Here is a 19,926-nt window from a genome sequence, read left to right as displayed (position 1 = left end):
AAAGTTAGAAGTAGTCACTGACAGGGAGAGAGGTGGCTACCCAAGGAATACTTTTAGTAAGATTATGAGGCAATGTCAAGGTTCTAACCGGTAGATTGTATGATTTTAAAGATTTTATTTATTCATTTGAGAGAGAGAGAGAATGAGCAGGGAGGACACAGAGGGAAAGGGAGAAGAAAGCTCCCCACTAAGCAGGGAACCCAAGGAAGGGCTCGGGCCCAGGACCCTGGGAGCATGATCTGAGCTAAAGGCAAACACTTAACCAACTGAGCCACCTAGGTGACCCAAGATTGTGTGATTTTTTTTCCTGGAAGGCTTAGCTCATTACCCAGAAACCACTGACTGATGGGTTGAGGGCAGTCTGGAGGCCTCAGAGAGATTAAATAAATTATCTCAAAGCACATAATTATATAGCTACTAAGGGAACGAAACAGGATTGGAACTCAGGTCAGCCTGAATTTAATGTAGACCCTAATAATAATTTCAAATAGTTGCATAGCCATTCTTTGGTAGCAAGTGTTATTATCAGCCCCACCACTGCAGATAATGAAATTGAAGTAATTTGAGCCCAAGTAACTTTCCAAGTTCAAAAGCTAGCCTGTGGCAGAAGGGGCGCTGGGGGTCAAATGTATGTTTAACCTTATTTTTAAAAAGTGCTGAACATTTTTCAGAGTGGCTATACCATTTTGCATTCACACCAGCAAATTATGAAAAACTTAACTCACATCCTTGATGGCACTTGATCTTATTATTATTTTTTATTTAAACCTTTTTAGTAAGTAAGTAGTGGTATGTCATTGTGGTTTTTAAATTGCTATCCCAAATTGTGGTTTTAAATAGCCATCCCAAATGGCTAATGATGTTGAACATCTTTTCATATGCTTGTTTTCATTTTTGTGTGTCTTCTTTGGTGAATTGTGCATTCAAATCCATTGCCCACTTCAAAAACCAGATTGTTTGTTACCTTAGTGTTGAATTTTCAAAGTTCTATATATGTGTTGGATAGAGGTTTCTGGTCAGATATGTGCTTTGGAAACATTTTCTTTCTTTCATTTCCTTGACAGTGCCCTTCTAAGAGCAAAAGTTCTTTGGTGAAGTTGAATTTATCAGGCTTTTTTTATGGATTATGATTTTGGTGTCAAGTCTGAGAACTTGTCATCTAACCCAAGGTCATAAAAATTTTCTCCTGTGTTTTGTTCTAAGAATTTTATAGTTTTATATTTCTAAATTTAGAACTTTAACCTGCTTTGAATTAATTTTGGTATCTATTGTGAGGTATAGGTTGAAACTCATTGTTCATTGTGTTTCAGCACCATTTGTTGAAGAGACTGTCTTTCTCTATTGGATTGAATTTGCATTTTTATAAAAAGTAGATTGACCTTATATATGTGTTTCGATTTCTGGATTCTTTAGTCTCATCCATTGGTTCATGCCCCTGGTCTTTCACCGATACCATAATGTCTTCAATACTGTAGCTTTATAGCAAGTCTTAAAGTCAGGATAATGTGAATCTTCCAACTTTGTTCTTTTTTCCAAAGTGGTTTGACTGTTCTAGTTGCCTTTCCTTTCCATATAAATTTTAGAAACATGTTGTCTGTTGTCTGTATTTATAAAATATCCTGCTAGTATTGCATTATATCAATAGATGAATTTACTTGTGCCTTTTTATTTCATGAACATGGTGTGCCTCTGTATTTATTCAGGATGCCCACACCATTTTTAGAAGGACATTGATAATCTATCATTCCATTTTGGGGGAATGATGCTGCAAGGAAAATCCAAAGCCCTAGAAAAACTGCATGAACAAAGTTATTCATTACAATATTAATTGTAATAACAAATATGCTACTATATGTCCAACAATAGGGGAATAGTTAATAAAATTCTGATTTATACATTCAAAAAATAATTGGCCATTAGAAAGATGGTTTTGAGGATGATGTAGCAACATGGGGAAAAAAACAACCTTACAATATACTGTGAAGGGAAATAACCAGACTATAACATTTTCTGCACTTACTTTTGATAGCCAGGTAAAGATATGACTAAAAAGAAACTAAAGGAAAATACCCTGAAATAATAGTTCTTATTTTGTTAGAGTGACAGAATTATGGGTGAGATTTTTTTCTTTTTCTAAATTTTCTCAATTTCTAAAATTTTTATTAGTTTTATAACAAATTTTAAGAGGTATCTGCTGAACTGAAAAAATGCATTTAGCAAGAAGTAAAGTAGGATATAGTGAGTGGATCCACAAAGGGAATGGCGGGAGAGGCTAGCCAAGAGAAGATTAAATCAGAAGAGGGAGCAGGCCACTGATGCCTGAGGGACTTGCAGTGTTGGAGTGAGGCTTGAGTCCGGATTTAGGCTAGGAGGACTCAAATGGTGGAACCCAACCCCTGAGGGGCAGTTACAAGAAGATAAAGATCTTCAATCTCACTCACAAAACTGGAATACTATGACCTAATTTTCAGGATTAATGGGAGAATCAAATGAGCTAATGTATGTTATGCCCCTAGAATGTGCTTGGAATGCCGGGAAAATATTAGGTGTGCCTGGTAGACTCCCGTTCCCACCATGCAAGAGCCAACACCAGGACTGCTTCCTCTCTGAAGCCTTAACTGTACAAATGAAATGAATCCCTCTTTCTTTTGGGTCCCCCCACCACCTTTTTCACTCCCCACTTGTCACTTTCATGCAGTGGGGTGGTTTGCCTCTCGTGGCATGATGTCACATTCCTTAGATCAGAGTCTGTGTCACACTCATCTCTCTGTCCCCTTAGCTTAGCCCAGAAGCCCCTCTATCCACCCCCCATATGTACACAAAGGTGACAAGAGTAGGTGTATAAGAAGTACAGAGTAGCTGTTTATTGGGTGACTGAAAGTTGTAGAGAAATGGTTAGAGAAAATGGCCTCACAGTGTCATGTCTGCCCTTGGTAAAGTAATATGTTTTCCATGGAGCTATTGTAAGTTAATAAGAAGATGATAACGTTTAGTAAGTAGAAGAGTTATACAAACACTAGGCATTATAATGACTCCATTTCTTATTTCTTCAGTTAATATATTTAGTGCTACTTTTTGTGCTAGGTTTTTCCATTGCCAAGCATTATTTAATACCTTTGCTCTAACCTATTTTTAATATTGCTCCTCAAAGTACAATAATGTTGGCATTATCGCTTTAAATAAGACACTGATTAAAAGCAAAGGTAGAGGCCCCATATGCTACTATAACTGCAGAGAGCTGATTCAAATCTCTTAAATAATGTTGAAGGGGCTGGTTTGGTACCATTCACTGTGCTTATTATCACTGTGGTTATAAGAATGATGCTTCCATGACATGTGGATTTTTTTTCTCTCTCCAAAGGGAGTTTTCAGGCTTTTTTTTAATGGCTAAAAAAACTGTGTTTTGCTTCTATTAGACATACTCAACCTTACAACAAAGGTTGTGTCAAAACAGAGCATCCCCCCACCGCTCAGTACGCCCATTCCTGGGATAAGAGCACTAATACAAACTAGCTCATCCCACTTTCCCCTGCCAACATGTTAATTAGAAATTGTCAGATCACAAAATATAGAATGTAGACCCATCGAAAGTTAAGGCAGACAAAACCACCTCAGTAGGGGTGCCTGGGTGGCTCAGTGGGTTAAAGTCTCTGCCTTCAGCTCAGGTCATGATCCCAGGGCCCTGGGATTGAACCCCACATCAGGCTCTCTGCTACACGGGGAGCCTGCTTAAAACAAACAAACAAACAAACAAACAAACAAACAAACAGTCTGGACCTCTGGTGGTTTTCTCTTCAGTACCTTCCAACTTCTCAGGACCTGATGGGACTGGAGAAAACCCAAGGAGCTTGTCCACCCTCAAATTTTGCAGCCTCTTTCCCGCTCTTCAACCCAACAGCCCTCTATAGGGCACAACCTCACATACCCAACACTTTTGATACCAAAGTAAATGGTGGTCTGTGTTCCCCAGCCAAGACCACAAATCCCCTGCCTTTGGAAGAACTGGGATTCAGAAGAAGGCACTGGACTGGGCATCAGGAAACCTCAGAGCAAGGCCTGACACATCCACAACCTGCTTTTCAACCCTTGGCTTGTCTCTGAAGCATTATTGGCTTTGGGTTTTCTATTTGTAAAATCGAAGTGTCGACTAGTCTGCTCTGTCCAGTACAGTAATGGTAGCCACATGTGGCTGGTTAGTGAAGTTTAAGTGTGTTAAATTATAATAAAAGTCAGTTCCTCAGTCCATGAGGCACATCATAAGCACTCAAGAGCCCTATGTGGCCAGTGACTATCATTGGACAGTACAAAATAACAGCATTTCCATCATGGCTGGAAATTCTAGGGAAGAGAACTGCTCCTAACTTATCTCTTAAGATCTCCTCTGGGTCTTCTTTCTGAGTGTGATCATTAAATAAAACCAAATCTAGTTTTACTTTTTGACTATGTACCCTTAGCCATGTTTAGAGTCTATCTGAATAATTTATTTCCATCTGACGCTTATGTAGAATCCATTAGTCAAATTCTACTCTAGTTCTAAACAGTACTCCTACTATATAAAAAAGGACCAAAAATCAGACTAAGTAAGTAGAAAGAGATAAAGTTAATGGCCCCATAAAACAGAGAAGAGGAGAGAAATTGAAGGCAGCACAGGGAAAGTGCCAGGCCTCAGACAAATTCTTTCCCCTGTGTTCCACAGGAGTGATAATGCCTTCATCCCCAGGCTCTGGGAAGCAAAGGATATGTAAGACCTTGGCAGGGCCCCTTCTGGAAAAACGGTACTATAAAAAGCTGGCACCTGGTTCATATGTACCCCTCCTTCCTTCTCCTTCCTCTCTTTCACTCCTCCTTTTTCCTACCCTCTCCAGTTTCTTCATCTTGTGAGATATTCACCTAAGGTATCTCATGAAAAGAAGGACTACGGGCAACATTTGGACAGTTCTGGAGACTTTAGTGACCCGTTACTTCAAGGGGGAAAGTTGCTCACCTACACCATGATCCATACTATCACAGGGACCTCGATCTGGATTATTAACCTCAATATGGCCTAAATCCTAGCAATAGCCACTAGGACTTTACATCCATGGCAAGGCTCATTTAAAAATCCAAGGCTCCTCCTTACAGGTGGACTTAATTGGCTTTGATTTGCCATCTAGGTTGGGTGATGTACACATGTGACAATGAATTGAGAAAGTAGTGTGAGTAAGGGCAGTGGTTTCTAAACAAGTATAAAGGAGCTCCTAACCACCCCCAAATCTCATTGGCCTACAGGAAGGTAACAATGCCTGCTTCCTGCTGTTTGACGATGTTCCCTTATAGAGAGCCCATCCTTATGGAGCTCAGTGGTGGCAAAAGCCTGGAAGGCAAAGCCGCCACCTGCATGGAGGTCCTGCATCTGCCACATGCTGGCTGTGTGACTCTGTCCCGGAGGTGGGTCTTCACTGGGACTTGGGAATCTGCTCTGAGATGACAACAAGGAGAACTGCTTGCCTGGATTCTTGAGTGGATGGAACACAGTAACAGAAACGAAACATCCAAACATCCAGGGACTTCTAACCACTAAATACATGCAAACTTTTATTGGATTTAATTGTGACTCTTCTGAATGGTTCATCAATTCCGAAGATTCCCAAAGTGTGACTTTGAATTCGGCATTTCAACCCTTCATAGGCTCCCAAGCTGCCTTTGCTGAGGAGTATAAATTACCCCACAATCGTTTTTCCTATTTATTAAATATATAAACTCCTTTCATGTCTTTTAATACAGGGCATTTTTCTTTCTTTTTGGTTCATAAGGCACTTTGCAGCTTTTCAAATTGTCACATTTGTTTAATTAGCCCAGACACCCTGGCACATCGATTGCTGTCAGCTGTCTAACAGTCTCTGTGGGTAGCTTGCAAATCCCTGTCCGGGTTTGTTTTTAATGATTTTGCACATTTCTTTTCTTTTTGAAAGCAAATGAAGGACAAACTAGTTGAGCAGGAGGGAGTGGCAGGAGAAGGTGGGGTGCTGTCACACTGGGGAGAAGCATGTGACTAGAACCCAGTAGAAAACCACCAGTGGACGGACAACTGGCGTTTGGATGAGAGATATAAACTGATCACACAATTTGTATTTGTCTGAAGCCCAGGGGAGAGTCCTCCATGTTCATTTATTTACCTCAAGCCCAAAGTGACCTTTGCTCGAAAGAACTTTTCCCTGGAAAAGTTCTCTTTTGGTGTTCTCTTTGGATCTTCTCTTTGGTGTTTTCCTAAATGTGTAGCAAGGAGGAAACGTATGGATCTGGTTACCCCCAAGAGATGGTATGGGCTGAAAACAGATGTTCAAAGAGGATTTAGAGACATCTATGGACAGTGGATTCTCACAAGGTCATTAAAAAACAAAACAAACAAAACAAACAAACAAAAAAACCTTGGCAGGGTGGGCGGGATGGGGAGAGGAGCTGGAAGGTGTCCCTTTCCCATGGCGTGTAAATGCTTTAGGGGCCTTGAAGATGTCAACAGGAAATTCTTAAGAAAAAGACTCTATAATTGTTACCTTTTCATTAAAAAACAAACATGACTAAGTGGTGATGTAAGAATTAGATTGGATTTTTGTTTAGTAAATACTTAGTATAAGGAAGTATCATGTAAGTGGCTACTTCTAGCTTATGCTGTCTGACAGGTGGATGTTTTCACTGAGGTAGAGAGGGGCCGGCCTTCCTGATTATAACATAGGATTGAAGCTTTATAGCATGCTTATGGGGCAAGGTTTTATGTCCACACTGCCTGGTCCCTAAACTGTTCATATTGAGTTCAGAATGTTCTCCTTCTCCATTAGTCAGGCATCCCTTTAGAAGAAGATATGGCTCTCACTTGCCCTGCTACTTTGCCAGTCTTAATATGGAATAAAGAAGCTATTTATTTCCCATTATTTGAAGTAATTGCCAAAAGAAACTGATCTGGAGAGAGGAGTGACTGTCCAGGCATTGAAAAATACTCAACTTGTTATGGTCTGGGAATATTCTGAGGGGGCTCTCTAGATCAATTTCACTAAGCCTTAGTCATGCTGGTAATGTTATTAAATTCAGGCGATTGCAAAGACTTTGATGCCTCTGTTGGCTTATTTTTGCTTATTTTTTTTAATTTTTAAAATGATTTTATTTATTTATTTGTTTCAGAGAAGGAGCACAAGCAGGGAGAGGGACAGGGGGAGAAGGAGAGAGACAAGGAAACTCACCACTAAGTGGGGAACCTAAAGTGGGCCTTGATCCCAGGACCCTGAAGTCATGACCTAAGCCAAAGGCAGATGCTTAACTGACTGAGCCACCCAGGTTCCCCTGGCTTATTTTTACTTTTATCGGTGGTGTGTGTTGATGGGGGATGAGGGCCTGGTGTTCAATTTCAATAGCTAGACCAACACCTTATGATCTATTTGTTAATTTCATGTGAATGGGGCAAATCGTTTCCTTTTCATCTCCCTGGCGCTGTGATTCTGTCATTCTAAGAGGAAGGACAATTCCATAGAAGTCATATTGGCTGGAGTTTTAGCTGTATTGGTGGCCTGATGCCTTATTATTACTAAGCTCAGAAATAATGAGAGAAAAAAGCTATGGCCAAGTTGTTCACTGGAGGATCTTTCCATGAAAATAGATATTACTTCTTTTTTCCTCAGCAATTGAGCCTTTGTTCGATCTAAAGGCAGTTATCGTGAACTCCTCATTACCATTTTTCTTAATGTGATAAGTGTAAACAACAAGAAAGCTATCATGTTTGAAAAGCTACAGCAGCCCTTAGAAAGGAATACAGATGCATTGTGTAAGTCTTTAAAAAGGCTCAGCCTGGGGATTGCACGAAATGTCTCCTCCTGCCTCCCTTTGCCTGGACTTGTCTTTCACTTACCGTAGAATCCGAGTCTCTGCACTTGCAGTCCTGATCTGTCTATCCTACAGCGTGAGATCAGCACATCTCTTTGGTGGTTTCTGGAACATAATAACAAATTGAATGTGACTCTTTTTTTTTTTTTTAAATCCAGTTCTGATGGGTTTATTTTAGTTCTACTTTTGAACAATAGCTAGTAATTATTATCCTATACCTATTCCAGTTACAAATACTCTAGTTATGTAGATAGAGCTCAGCTGCATCCTGTGCCTGGATCTGGTCCAGCTACTCAGCTCTTAGATACCTTGCAGATAGTAGACACCCAAGAAAATGTTTTTTTCTGTTTGGTGAATGGAACCAAATGTAGATCAATAAAGATGGTGCTGGGGGAGTGGCCAATGAAGGTGTGTGAATTTTATCAGATCGCTTTGGCTGACGTGCATCTAAAGGAACAAATTAGAGGTTAACCAGAAAGAATTCTTTCATGTTATAAGGGTATGGTGTGGCGTTCCTTCCAGGGAAGTTGCTCTGGGGAAAAAATGGTTGTACTATTATATCATATTTTAAATGATGGTCATTTGGATGTTGGCGATGGCAAAAAAAATTTGAAACACAAAAGCTAGAAACTGAACAATAAAGTTTAGAAGTCACTTTTGAAAGTGAATAATAGTTGTCAAAATTAGCTTCTGGATGAAGAAAACAAATTCCCAAGTTAGGGAAGAAATGGCCTTCAGGAAACCTCAGACTCCTCTGATGCTTGGACTGGACCATCGAGCGGAAGCCTTTACCGAAGAAGGCAATTTAGATTGGAATCAATCTTGCAACATTTCCTAATGGGGTGGCCAGTCTTCTGTACTGATTAGTTCAACTAATGGAGACAAATGTCCTGAGAAGGATCCAGATTTACAAGGCAATCATCTCGTTAATTAGGTGGGCTGTGGCCTTAGGTTGCCACTGCCAAAAACATGTGTAGAGCTCCAAGGGTGTGGTTGAATTCTGCCCAGTATGTCACCATGGTGGTTTGTCTATCTGTTGCTGCCTTTGAAGAGGTTTCTTGGTGGACTTTGAATATGGAGCATCTGAGTCCTGGCCCATGACCATACACATCCCCATTATATTTAATGAATGAAGTGGAATTCATTGCATCTGGCAATGACAAGAGTGTGGACTGATTGTCTGAATGAAAACACGACGAAGCCACAGGGTCATCGATCACCATGGTCCCCAACTGCAAATTAGAATTAGGCCCTTCAAAAGTAGAACAATACATGTACAGCCCTGTGGCTGATGGAGAAAATTTTGAGATTCCCTGAAACACCCACTGGGACTGAAGACTTTTGCATAAAGCAGTCAATTATTTATTTGAAAGAAAGAAAAAGCACCAGGATTTTTATACCATGTCAGTGAAATCATAACTTAGTGTTAGAAACTTTTAAAAGAATTAGCCATTTTTCCCCCCTGGTGGATTGCATTTTGTGTTGGCTCATTGTTGGGAAGTTGTGTTTAATAGGACAGTTGATTTTATATGTCTTCCCTACCAGCACTTGCATAGAAATCAGAGATGCAGTCTCAGGAGACTGTCTTAAGACCATTACAAAGAGAATAATATTCATTCAATTTCATAGAACAGCAAGCATTGTGACCACTAGAGATGCTTGGCGGGAGTATTAGTGATCAAACCCAGAAAAGTCTATAGTTCTACTGTTTTTGGATTTTCCAAGAGCTGAGCAAATAGTCAGACAAATGGGGCTGCTATCCATCTCACTGTAAGATAGAGGGCCCTCCCTAGGACTTCTCCCCCACTGTCCCTGGGAGAATGATGAATTTCCTTAGCCAATTTGGTCAGCCATGTTTGTATGTCATGTAAACAAACAAACCAACAAACAAACAACAAATGCTGTTTCAGATTTGGTTTTGCATCATAAATATCCTCAATTTTACTGCGATGAAGAATATGATCATAGGCTCATAGAAGGCAGTACAGTTGGTGCATAACCTCCCTGCCCCGCCTTTCTAAGAATCCCTTAAATCCTCCTGCCTTTAGAGATGGGCCTGCATTACCTTCTAAAGAAATAGGCTCCGTGATTGGAAAGCCCACAGGAATGGAAAATGTTTTATAGTTTGAGCTAAAATGGGTTTCCTGCTACCTTTTACGCATAGGATGGATCTTAACCTCTTAGTCCACAAAGCAGATCCCAGATCTCTTCCACATGAGAACCCTTACGGTATTTGAAGTCACCTCTTAGACCTTCCCTCTATCTCCCTCTTCTGTAGACTAAATGTTCTCTTTTAAAGTGCACTTATACATGTGATGAGTTTTCTAAGCTCTTGTGGTCCTCATAGTTGTCCCCAGTAGAGAGTGCATTATTCTGATGTCCTTGCTGAAATGGGCCATCGAGATTGGCATTCGCTTTCCAATGTGGTCTCTCCCATATAGGATACTAGTGTGTGCGATCAACTACTGACAACCACACTGTGGGCGTCACACTTACCTTCCTATCACCTGTGTTGGTATCGGTTCTTTTGGCTGCTAACCTCCCTGCCAAACTCAAATCCTTGGGGTTTTAGCCCAGGAATCATAGCCAAGTCAGCTGGGGCTTCTTCATTCTGCGTGTTTATGCTTGGTTTGTGGAACATATCTGTGATTTTCGTTTACCTCTGCTAACATTTCATCTTCCTGGTTTCAGGCCAGGTTTGTAAGATCTTTCTGAATTTCAATTATTCGCCATGTAGTCTCACCTACAATTTGGTTAAGAAGACATTCTGTATTTTCTGAAGTTATTGATTAAATGAGATAGCGTTTCTGACAATTATTTCTTTCAATCAAAAAGTGTAGTAAAGGGGCGCCTGGGTGGCTCAGTGGGTTAAGCCGCTGCCTTCGGCTCAGGTCATGATCTCAGGGTCCTGGGATCGAGTCCCGCATCGGGCTCTCTGCTCAGCAGGGAGCCTGCTTCCTCCTCTCTCTCTCTCTCTACCTGCCTCTATGCCTACTTGTGATCTCTCTCTGTCAAATAAATAAATAAAGTCTTTAAAAAAAAAAGTGTAGTAAAAAGTAAGGCATTATTATCATTAAAACTGGTAAACAGGGGCACCTAGGTGGCTCAGTGGGTTAAGCCTCTGCCTTCGGCTCAGGTCATGATCCCAGGGTCCTTGGATTGAGCCCCACATCAGGCTTTCTGCTCTGCAGGTAGCCTGCTTCCTCCTCTCTCTCTGCCTGCCTCTCTGCCTACTTGTGATCTCTGTCAGATAAATAAAGAAAAAATCTTTTAAAAAAAAAACTGGTAAACAGGGAAGGACCCCAAATGACAGAGCCCCATGGAATATCTCTAAAGGCAGCCTTCTAGCTTGACTTTATGTACTCAACAGTTTGTGTGAGCTTATTCTGCTGCTCCATAAATCCCCCTTAGCACACAATAACACAACATAGCCCCACCCTTAGCTGTAGGAGTTCTGTGTGAGGTTTGATGGATGCCTTCCTGATGCCAAGATGTGCTGTGGCCACTTCCAGTCTCCAAATTAGGATCTCATTTCCCAAGTACTGTCCATGTTCGAGACTGTGGCCTGACTAGACTTAAAAAGGCTCTCGAATCTTAAGTAAGCAGCCCATTTTATATGAGCATCTTTGGGACAAAACATTTTGGGAAATACAATGTCTATCCTGGGAGGGCCCAGAGGAGAAAGGAAAAGAGAGAGACTGACCAATAGCTCTTCCCATGTGCCCTGCTTCCTTTCATGGGAACTTTTATGACCCTAGCCAAAGGGCTCCATCCTCCAGCCCTTGTCTTCCCAGGGCCTGCTAGGAAGGGGAGCCTGCCAAGGGAAGCAGGCAGGTGCATGTTTCTGCAGGGGTCCCGTGCTCACTGCCCGCACTGGGATTGACAGGCTGTGCAGACTATGGTCACCCTGTGGGTTCTCTCCCAGCTGCCAGCTCGACTCCCGATGGGGGACCCAGGCCAAGGCCTGCTCCAGCACCCATGGTTCATTTCCGATTGAACAGCTGGCCTCACTGCTGCTGCAGAGAACAGTGCTAAAACCCCTGCCTGGGAGAAGCAGAACCTCCTGCAGGCCTGTTAGCAATTGATAGTGGATTGTGGACTGAAGAATTGTCCTGATGCCCAATTCCCCAGTGCCGACCCTGCTGGGAACACCAAGGGCCTTTGCCTCTTTCTGCCTAGCAATCTTTATGCCTCACTCCACCTCACTCCCCATTGCTGGCTCTTCAGAGAATCATCAGGGCCCTTGAGTACAAAGGTTCTAAATCATTTATTCAAGCAAATTAAATTTTCTGGTAAGTTATTGGCAGCCTCCTACCCACCCACCCCCGAAATATATGAGGTTTTGCTCTGGAGGAGGAAAGGCCCTTTGAAGAAGCAGCCTGGACCCTAGTGAACACACCCACATGCAGAGCTGGGACCCATGGACTGGAGTTCCTAGTTTCAGGTTTTCATCAGTTCTGGAGTAAGGAAGGTGCCGATGTTCTCTGTCCTTAGGCCCTGTGGCAACCCAGACTATGTCGTGTCTGATTTTACTTTCCTATTATGCTTCCTGGCACTAAAAACAGGAAGAAAGCTATCCTCTCCCCCAATGGCAGTTGGAGTCCAAGGTCACTTAAGTCTAAGTCTCTGAAAATAAACTCCAACCTAATTTTGTGGGCTTCGTCTGTTCAATCATATTTGTGTTTTAAAACCACTCAGTTGCTCCCACTGTTATTCTTCATCACAAGAATTTGTACTTCCCAAATTGCAGCTGTTTTGGTCTTTGCATTTCAATAGAGGGGAGGGGCAAGGTGTATGGAGCCCCTCTCAGCTGGAGCCCTGGACAGGAGCCTGAGCTGCCTGTCTGCTAAGCTCATGTGGGCAGTGCTCAAGGTCTGCTTGCAGGGCTCGTCCTGGCGGGTCTTATGCATATCCAACGCCATGTTGTCCAGACCCTTGAGCCATGCAGTAGCTCCCTTTCCCTTGCAGCAGGCCTGAAGACGTGGCGGCAGAGGTTAAGAGTGGGGACGGCTGCGAGAACCCCTGGAGGCCATCTCAGCCAAAGCCCATGTGCTGCAGGTAGGAACACTGAGGCTCAGAGAGGGCAAGCAGCTTGGCCAGGGTCACTCAGGTAGCTCTCTGCCAATCTGAGACATGAGTTAAGTTCTCCTTACTTTTAGTCCAGGGATCTTTGGGGGATCATTCTGGCTCTAACAACAATAATGAAATATGTAAGATCCCACCATTTCATTCATGAATATAGTTATATGAAAAATTAATCATCTCTTTAGTTAAATCTTCACGGTAAGGACCTTAATATTTATGTTACCGCTGTTTAACCCAAACATACACCACTTGAACATCTACCACATAGAATGTTCCTCTGAAAGGAATACACATGCAGACACACACATGCACACATGTATGTGCACACGCTCGGCTCCTCTCACCTTCACTATGAAGCCTTTCCCAAAAGCCTCACACAATAGATTCCTTCCAGAACCTGGGCATATTCCCCTTGGGAGGTGGTTAACATGTTAAGCAGAGTGAGCTCTTCTCGAGGAGGAGCTTGACTTCATATCCTTTCTAGATCCCAGGATCTTATACATAATGAATATTTGGTAGAAGTTAGTAGAACAAAACAGACCCAGCCATTTACTAATTGTGTGGCCTTGGATAGGTCACTTGATCTCTTGTGTTTCCAAAGGAGTTATGATGGTAACTCCTGCCTCTTTATTTTGTAGCATACAAAGACTGAGTGTGGAAACTGAGTGCTTGGCACACTCTAAGTGCTTGGTGAATCTTGCTATGATTCTTATTATTAATTCAAACACAGAAACTTCAGACACTAATAATAATAATATCTCATATTAACTAGTCACTATATACTAGGCACTGGAGATACAAAGTTGAGGAAGACAAGGCTGGGACAACATCCTAGTTACTACAAAGAACAGCTAGCCAGGCAGCTCTGTGTTAGGGGAGCCTGGAACCCAGACTTTCTTCTGCTCCTCAGCCAGTGGTGCACCCAGCTTGTGTGTCTAAGTCCAATAAAGTGATTCTCCCGACAAGTTGTTTTAGATTCACCAGAGTTCTAGCCATGAACTATGATACAGATAATATGGTATAGAAGTAATCACTCGTGGAAAACTGGGCCTTATCTGGGCTATTGGAATGGCTCAATTAGTTGAGCATCCAACTCTTGATTTTTGGCTCGGGTCATGATCTCAGGGTCCGGAGATTGATCCCCCTGTTGGGCCCTGTGCTCAGCAGGAGTCTGCTTGAGATTCTCTCTCTGGGCCCCTCCATACCACCCCTCTCAAGTAGATTTAAAAAATCTTAAAAAAAAAAAAAAGAAAGAAAGAAAGAGAGGGATGCCTGGGTGTCTCAGTCAGTTGAGTGTCTGACTCTTGGTTTCAGCTTAGGTCATGATCTCAAGACCATGGGATCGAACCCTGCACTGGGCTCTGTGGTCAGCATGGGGTCTGTTTGAGATTCAATGCCACCCTCTGCTCCTCCCCCAATTAGTGCTCTAAACAAATAAACAAACAAACAAATAAAATCTTTTAAAAAAGAAAAAGAAAATTGGGCCTTTTCTGATTTTTCTGGGTTTGACATTGAAGTCTTCAGTTCACACTAATTTAAGCATCCACACCATGGTAGAGATCACATAGAACTCTCTGTCGCTTGTGAAACCTATTCTTTGTCAAATGCTGAAAGATAATACATCATTTCTTCCTTCGTTCTTTCTCCATTAACCATGGTAGTCAACTCTACAATAATAGTCGACCTATCTGGGGTAGAGGAAAGAATGTGTGCTTTGGAACTGGTCCCCAGCATTCACTTGCCACTGTCCAGTGGCAAGATGAGCCCCTGCTTTAGTTCTTTCTTGGGGAGTATTGAAGGAGGCTGGAGATGAAGGAGCTTCAGACCCATTTCATGTGCATGGATGCCTCCATCTGTGTTGTTAATGGGACTGGTGCTTGGTGTTCAGTGCGGGTGCTCAGCCCTGGAGCCTGTTGTAGAAGCTTTGGCAATACTCTGCAGCAGGTGCTCATCCCTACCTGATGAACAGGCAGACTTAGTATAGTTAGATCGGGATGCATGGGTGTTCTTATCTTGAGAATAGCAGAACATAAAAACAGATTAATATCCTTCAAGTGTGATTGAAAAGGATGACAATGGAAAATCTGCTGTGAGCCTTTCATACTTTACAGGGCTAGCTCATTTTGATAAGTGAAAGAACTTGCACCAAAGTTTCCTGCTGAAGATAGCCTTTCAGGAAATTATATTCCTTTCAACTACACCTTCTGTGCTTTAATCAAATGCATCAGTGGTAACACAGAATTGCCTTGCCATTTCCTGAAATCTCACATTTCCAATAGAGAATCAGTTGCTGAAAATGCAAACACATTCATGGTTCCATGTGGCCTGGCTAGCAATGTGGCATGCTTGGACAGTGATTTGAGATAACCCCATTCTGCCACAGAGTAAATTCAGATGACCTGGGGGAGAGGGATACACCTCTGAGGAGGGGGTTCATCCTTTCAGGTGTCTGAAATACATTTTCTTTTTTTTTTTTTTTTTAAGATTTTTATTTATTTATTTGACATAGAGAGAGAGATCACAAGTAGGCAGAGAGGCAGGCAGAGAGAGAGGGAGAAGCAGGCTCCCAGCTGAGCAGAGAGCCTGATGTGGGGCTGGATCCCAGGACCCTGAGATCATGACCTGAGCCGAAGGCAGAGGCTTAATCCACTGAACCACCCAGGCGCCCCTGAAAGACCTTTTCAAAAACCCAGGGGCAGTGCCTAGTTGCTGATAAGAGACAACTCTTCCTGATCCCAATGAGGGCCTTCCTGCCCCTTGGCTAAATAAGACCTGTATGTTTTACCTGAGACAGGTTTTGGAGAAGACCAACCTTCATCAATAAAAGGAAACACCTAAAATGTAACATAAATCCTTCAGTAATTAGAATTAGGCTTCCAACTCTTGTCGCCGAGAGTTACTTTGGGCCAGTGTTGATGAATGCAGAAGTAGCATAGGAATGTTATCAACTGCATACAAATGCACAACTCAAAAACACTTGAAAATAGTCTCTCTCTTAAGTAGGTTAAGCATCCCCTCTAAATCTCATATGCATTTTTAATGTCCTTAGCACCTCCTTTTAAATAGAGCTAGGTAGACTCCAATCTGTGTCAGCCCTTGTCTGAATCATACTTACGAATTCTGCTTCAGCACTGCTGCTGTGAATGAATCCATGAAGTACCTCTTCATACATCAAAGGCTCTTTTTGAACTGGGTAATTATAGAAGGGGGGAAAACATGTTTTAATGCTACCTGAGAGTTCTTATTAATATAACCTTTGAAATGACTAATTATGTTACCTGTAAAGATGGGGAGAAAGTGTTATGTAACTGGCTCATTAAAAATAAATAAATAAATAAATAAATAAATAAATAAAAAGACCTTTCATAAACTTTGATCCTCTCCACTCCTCCCCAAAGCTCTCCTTTTTGTCCATTATTGCCCTGGTTTTTATGTTGAGTGTTTCTACACCAGAATGTCTGATGAGTGCAACACAGGCTGGTCTGCTCCTGCTTCACAAACTGTGTCATCCCTGGTGCTGGGACCTTGGGCCTATGATTTAGTCACCCTTCTTCCCCGAGTAAATCATGTTGGCCACAAACCTTAAGACTCAAGCAAGGTTTGAACAGCAGCTCTTTTCAAACTGGGAGTTTGAATCAAGAAGGTGCCCCTGTTGATAATGGGGAGTGGGAGCTGCAGGGACCTCTCCTTCCTATGTTGAGCCTCGAACTCACAGGAGCACCCTGTGTCTGGCTGGGCAGAATGGCACTACCAATCTCATAGTAACCTTCTCTGTGAATGAGAACAAATTCTCCTCAGCAGCCTTGTCTTTGCATGGAGAAATCAACGACACATGTCCAAACTTGTCACTGTGAGGCTCCGCCAAGGGAAAGGAGTATCAGAGTATCCAGACTGAGGGAGCAAAGGTAGTGAATGTACTGCTTTCCCCCTCCACCCCCCGCTGAGCTGGGCAGATCACATGGGAGACAGGATACCAGGAGCTGGAAGAGCCCCAGGTCATCAGAAGGCCCTCCTGGAAGCACCTAGGAGAGTTGACAGAATGCAGAACCCAAGCATTAGAAGAAAAGTTAAAGGTTCCCAATGAATGAATAAAGAAGCTACAAATGTCTCAGACTAGAGAAAGGCAGCACCAGGGGATAGGATTGCTGTCTTCCACCAGCTGAAGGCTTGCCATGCGAAGAAAGAGGAGATGAGATATATTCTGTGCGGTTCCAAAGTATGATCCTTAGAGAGTGACCTCTGGGAGACAGGTGTTTAGCTCACAACCAGGAGGAATAGTGAGATCAGACTGTCTCAATGTGGGACAGGCTGCTTCAAGACTTAGTGAGCTCCCTGTTCCTGGCTCTGTGGGAGTGGATGTCAGGTGGCCCCTTGTGTCATAGATAGGCTTCCAGAACTACAATGGGGCAGGGGAGTAGATGGAATTGATTTCAGTTCTCCTGAAAACAATTAAGGCCAGCTGAGTCCTTAAGTATTTATAAAGAACCCTACTATATTTAGTGCCAAGAAAGTATTTCATTTGCTAAGTGCCCCAAAATAAAGTTTCTTTGTTTTTCCTCACCAGGAGATGAGCCATTCCTGGCCTGCTCCTCTCACTGTCATGCATACTTCCGGAAACTCCGAGAAGAACTCACTTTGCATCCCAGGACAGGTCAATTCTCTTGCTACCTCCATTTTCCTTTATCTTATTTCAGTTGTACCAGTCTTCCAATTGGAGTCTTAAAAATACTGATGGCCTCGATGTTCTAGTGCTATAAAATGTAGACTTCCTCAGGGTGCCGGTGTAGCTCAGTCAGTTGAGCATCCAACTCCTGGTTTCAGCTCAGGTCATGGTCTCAGGGTCATGAGATCAAGCCCTGCATTGGGCTCCATGCTCAGCACAAAGTCTGCTTGAGAGTCTTTCTCCCTCCCTCTTCCTCCCCATCTTCTCCTTTTCCTGTTTACCCTCTCTCTCTAAAATAAATAAATAAAATCTTTACAAAAATCCAGACCTCCTCTTGCCCCTCGAGATAATATAAATCTCCTTTTTCCTGAAGCAGAGTCTTTTTTAGAAGATTTTATTTATTTATTTGAGAGAGAGAGAGTGCAAGTGAGAGGGAGAGAGAGAAAACACAAGCAGAGGGAGAAGGAGAAGCAGGCTCCCTGCTCGGCGGGGAGCCTGCTTCCTCCTCTCTCTCTCTCTCTCTGCCTGCCTGCTTGTGATCTCTCTCTGTCAAATAAATACATTTAAAAAAGCATATATACTCAGATGTTGGCCTGTATATTGTACTACCTAGAGCCGTGTCACTGTCCAAGTTACTGTGTCCAGAACTGATGAATTACAATAATGAGCTCATCCATTTAAGAAGACCAACTTGTTGATGTAACAACAACATCCAAGATTTTTTTTAATTAAAAAACCTATACTCTTCACCCTAATGGGTCGATTTTCAATTTTGTTTATCACCTTCCATTCCTTGCTCATAAGCACACAGATCTTTACATGCCAGCACATCATATTGATGGAGCTTCAAATTTTTTAAAGACTTTATTTATTTATTTGACAGACAGAGATCACAAATAGGCAGAGACACAGGCAGAGAGAGAGAGAGGAGGAAGCAGGCTCCCTGCTGAGCAGAGAGCCCGAATGTGGGGCTCAATCCCAGAACCCTGGGATCATGACCTGAGCCAAAGTCAGAGGCTTAAACCACTGAGCCACCCCAGCTCCCTGACTTCAAATGTTTGTTTTCCTCACCTTCTCCCAGTAAGACTTTTTTCTCACCATCAGTTTTTAAAATGCTGAAATCACCATGGCTATTCTAATAACACACTTAAAAAAAAAAAAAGTAATGTTTTTCTCCCTTCCTTCCTTCCATCCAATTAACCACCCATTCATCTATCCATCCATCCATCCATCTGTTTATCCAGAAACCACTTTCTGAGGTCATATAATAAGACTTAAAGTTAGGGATGAAGAAAACCCCTCCATGGGTTTTCAGCTAAATGACAAAACAGTGCAGAAAGTGTCTTCACAGAGAACTGGAGGTTCAGAGAAGTATCTAACAGTCCCTGGGTGTTGAGGAACTGCTCAGAGAGGTGGCATAATTTGTAGGATGCCTACAAGTTTGACAGGTGAAGGACTGGAAAGAAGAACACTCCACTGCAGAACAGGATGGGCTAAGGCACAAGAAGATGTAGGATTATGGCATGATCCATACTGATGCGGTCTCAAGTGGCTGGTTCAGAATTCATGTAATGGGAAGCAGAGAGAGATCTGAACCCGAGGCAAATGAGTGCATCTCTGTAGAAGACCTTGAGTACCAGTCAAGGAATTTAGACTATTTGTAGAAGGAACCCCGTCATCCTTAACATCCCTGCCAAGGGATCCATCCAGACATTTCAGGAGTTGAATCCATCTCTGGTTCAGCAATTGCAGTGTTTTCAGCTGTGTTCTCCAATTTTGTAGATAATTTGTGCAAGTTGCAATTTTGACCAATAGAACTGGTTGTTTAAACGGGCCTTTGTAGTAAGTGCACAATTTGGAATCAAGCACGAGTTGCATTTTCTGCCAATTATCTGTGCTCCCATCGACCCCATGATAAAGGTAGAGGCAACTGGCATGAAATGGTGAAACCAGGATGGATATATACCCACTCTTTTGTTTTACTTGGTTCCTGCCAAAATGTTGGTTTGAAAGAAAAGTATATCAACACTGTAATGCTGTGATGTGCATTGCCTCATTCTAAGCACAGCGTATCTAGTAAATAATTCAATCCTCATTGAAACCCAAAGAGATTGGTAATCCAACTCTCCCTAACTCACAGATGAGGAAACTGAGGCACAGAGTAAAATAATGTTCTCTGAATCACCCAGCTAATAAATCAGCGAACCAGCATTTTGATTCAGGTGTTATGATGATGTATTTATCACACAGGTTTACAGATGCCTTGGTTCAAAGTTCATTTTCCAAAACATGGCCATGTACAGTAAATACACTTGTCTAGGTTCCCC

The 19,926-nt window shown here is 42.4% G+C and overlaps 1 protein-coding gene across 4 annotated transcripts in view; it reads left to right on the top strand.

Annotated features, from left to right (window-relative positions):
* The window catches only part of AFF2 (ALF transcription elongation factor 2), a 462,610-nt gene that overhangs the window by 304,411 nt on the left and 138,273 nt on the right, over positions 1-19,926 (top strand). For 2 of the 4 annotated variants that reach the window (XM_082716439.1, XM_082716436.1), the window contains exon 5: positions 17,501-17,587. The exons of the other annotated variants lie outside the window; for them this stretch is intronic. In XM_082716439.1, the coding sequence (XP_082572565.1) occupies positions 17,501-17,587 (87 nt within the window). The remainder of the gene's footprint in view (positions 1-17,500; positions 17,588-19,926) is intronic. 4 annotated transcript variants of the gene reach the window in all.

This window comes from Mustela nivalis (genome assembly GCF_964662115.1).
Source record: "Mustela nivalis genome assembly, chromosome: X".
NCBI lineage: Eukaryota > Metazoa > Chordata > Mammalia > Carnivora > Mustelidae > Mustela > Mustela nivalis.
This window is presented reverse-complemented; position numbering and strand designations above follow the sequence as displayed.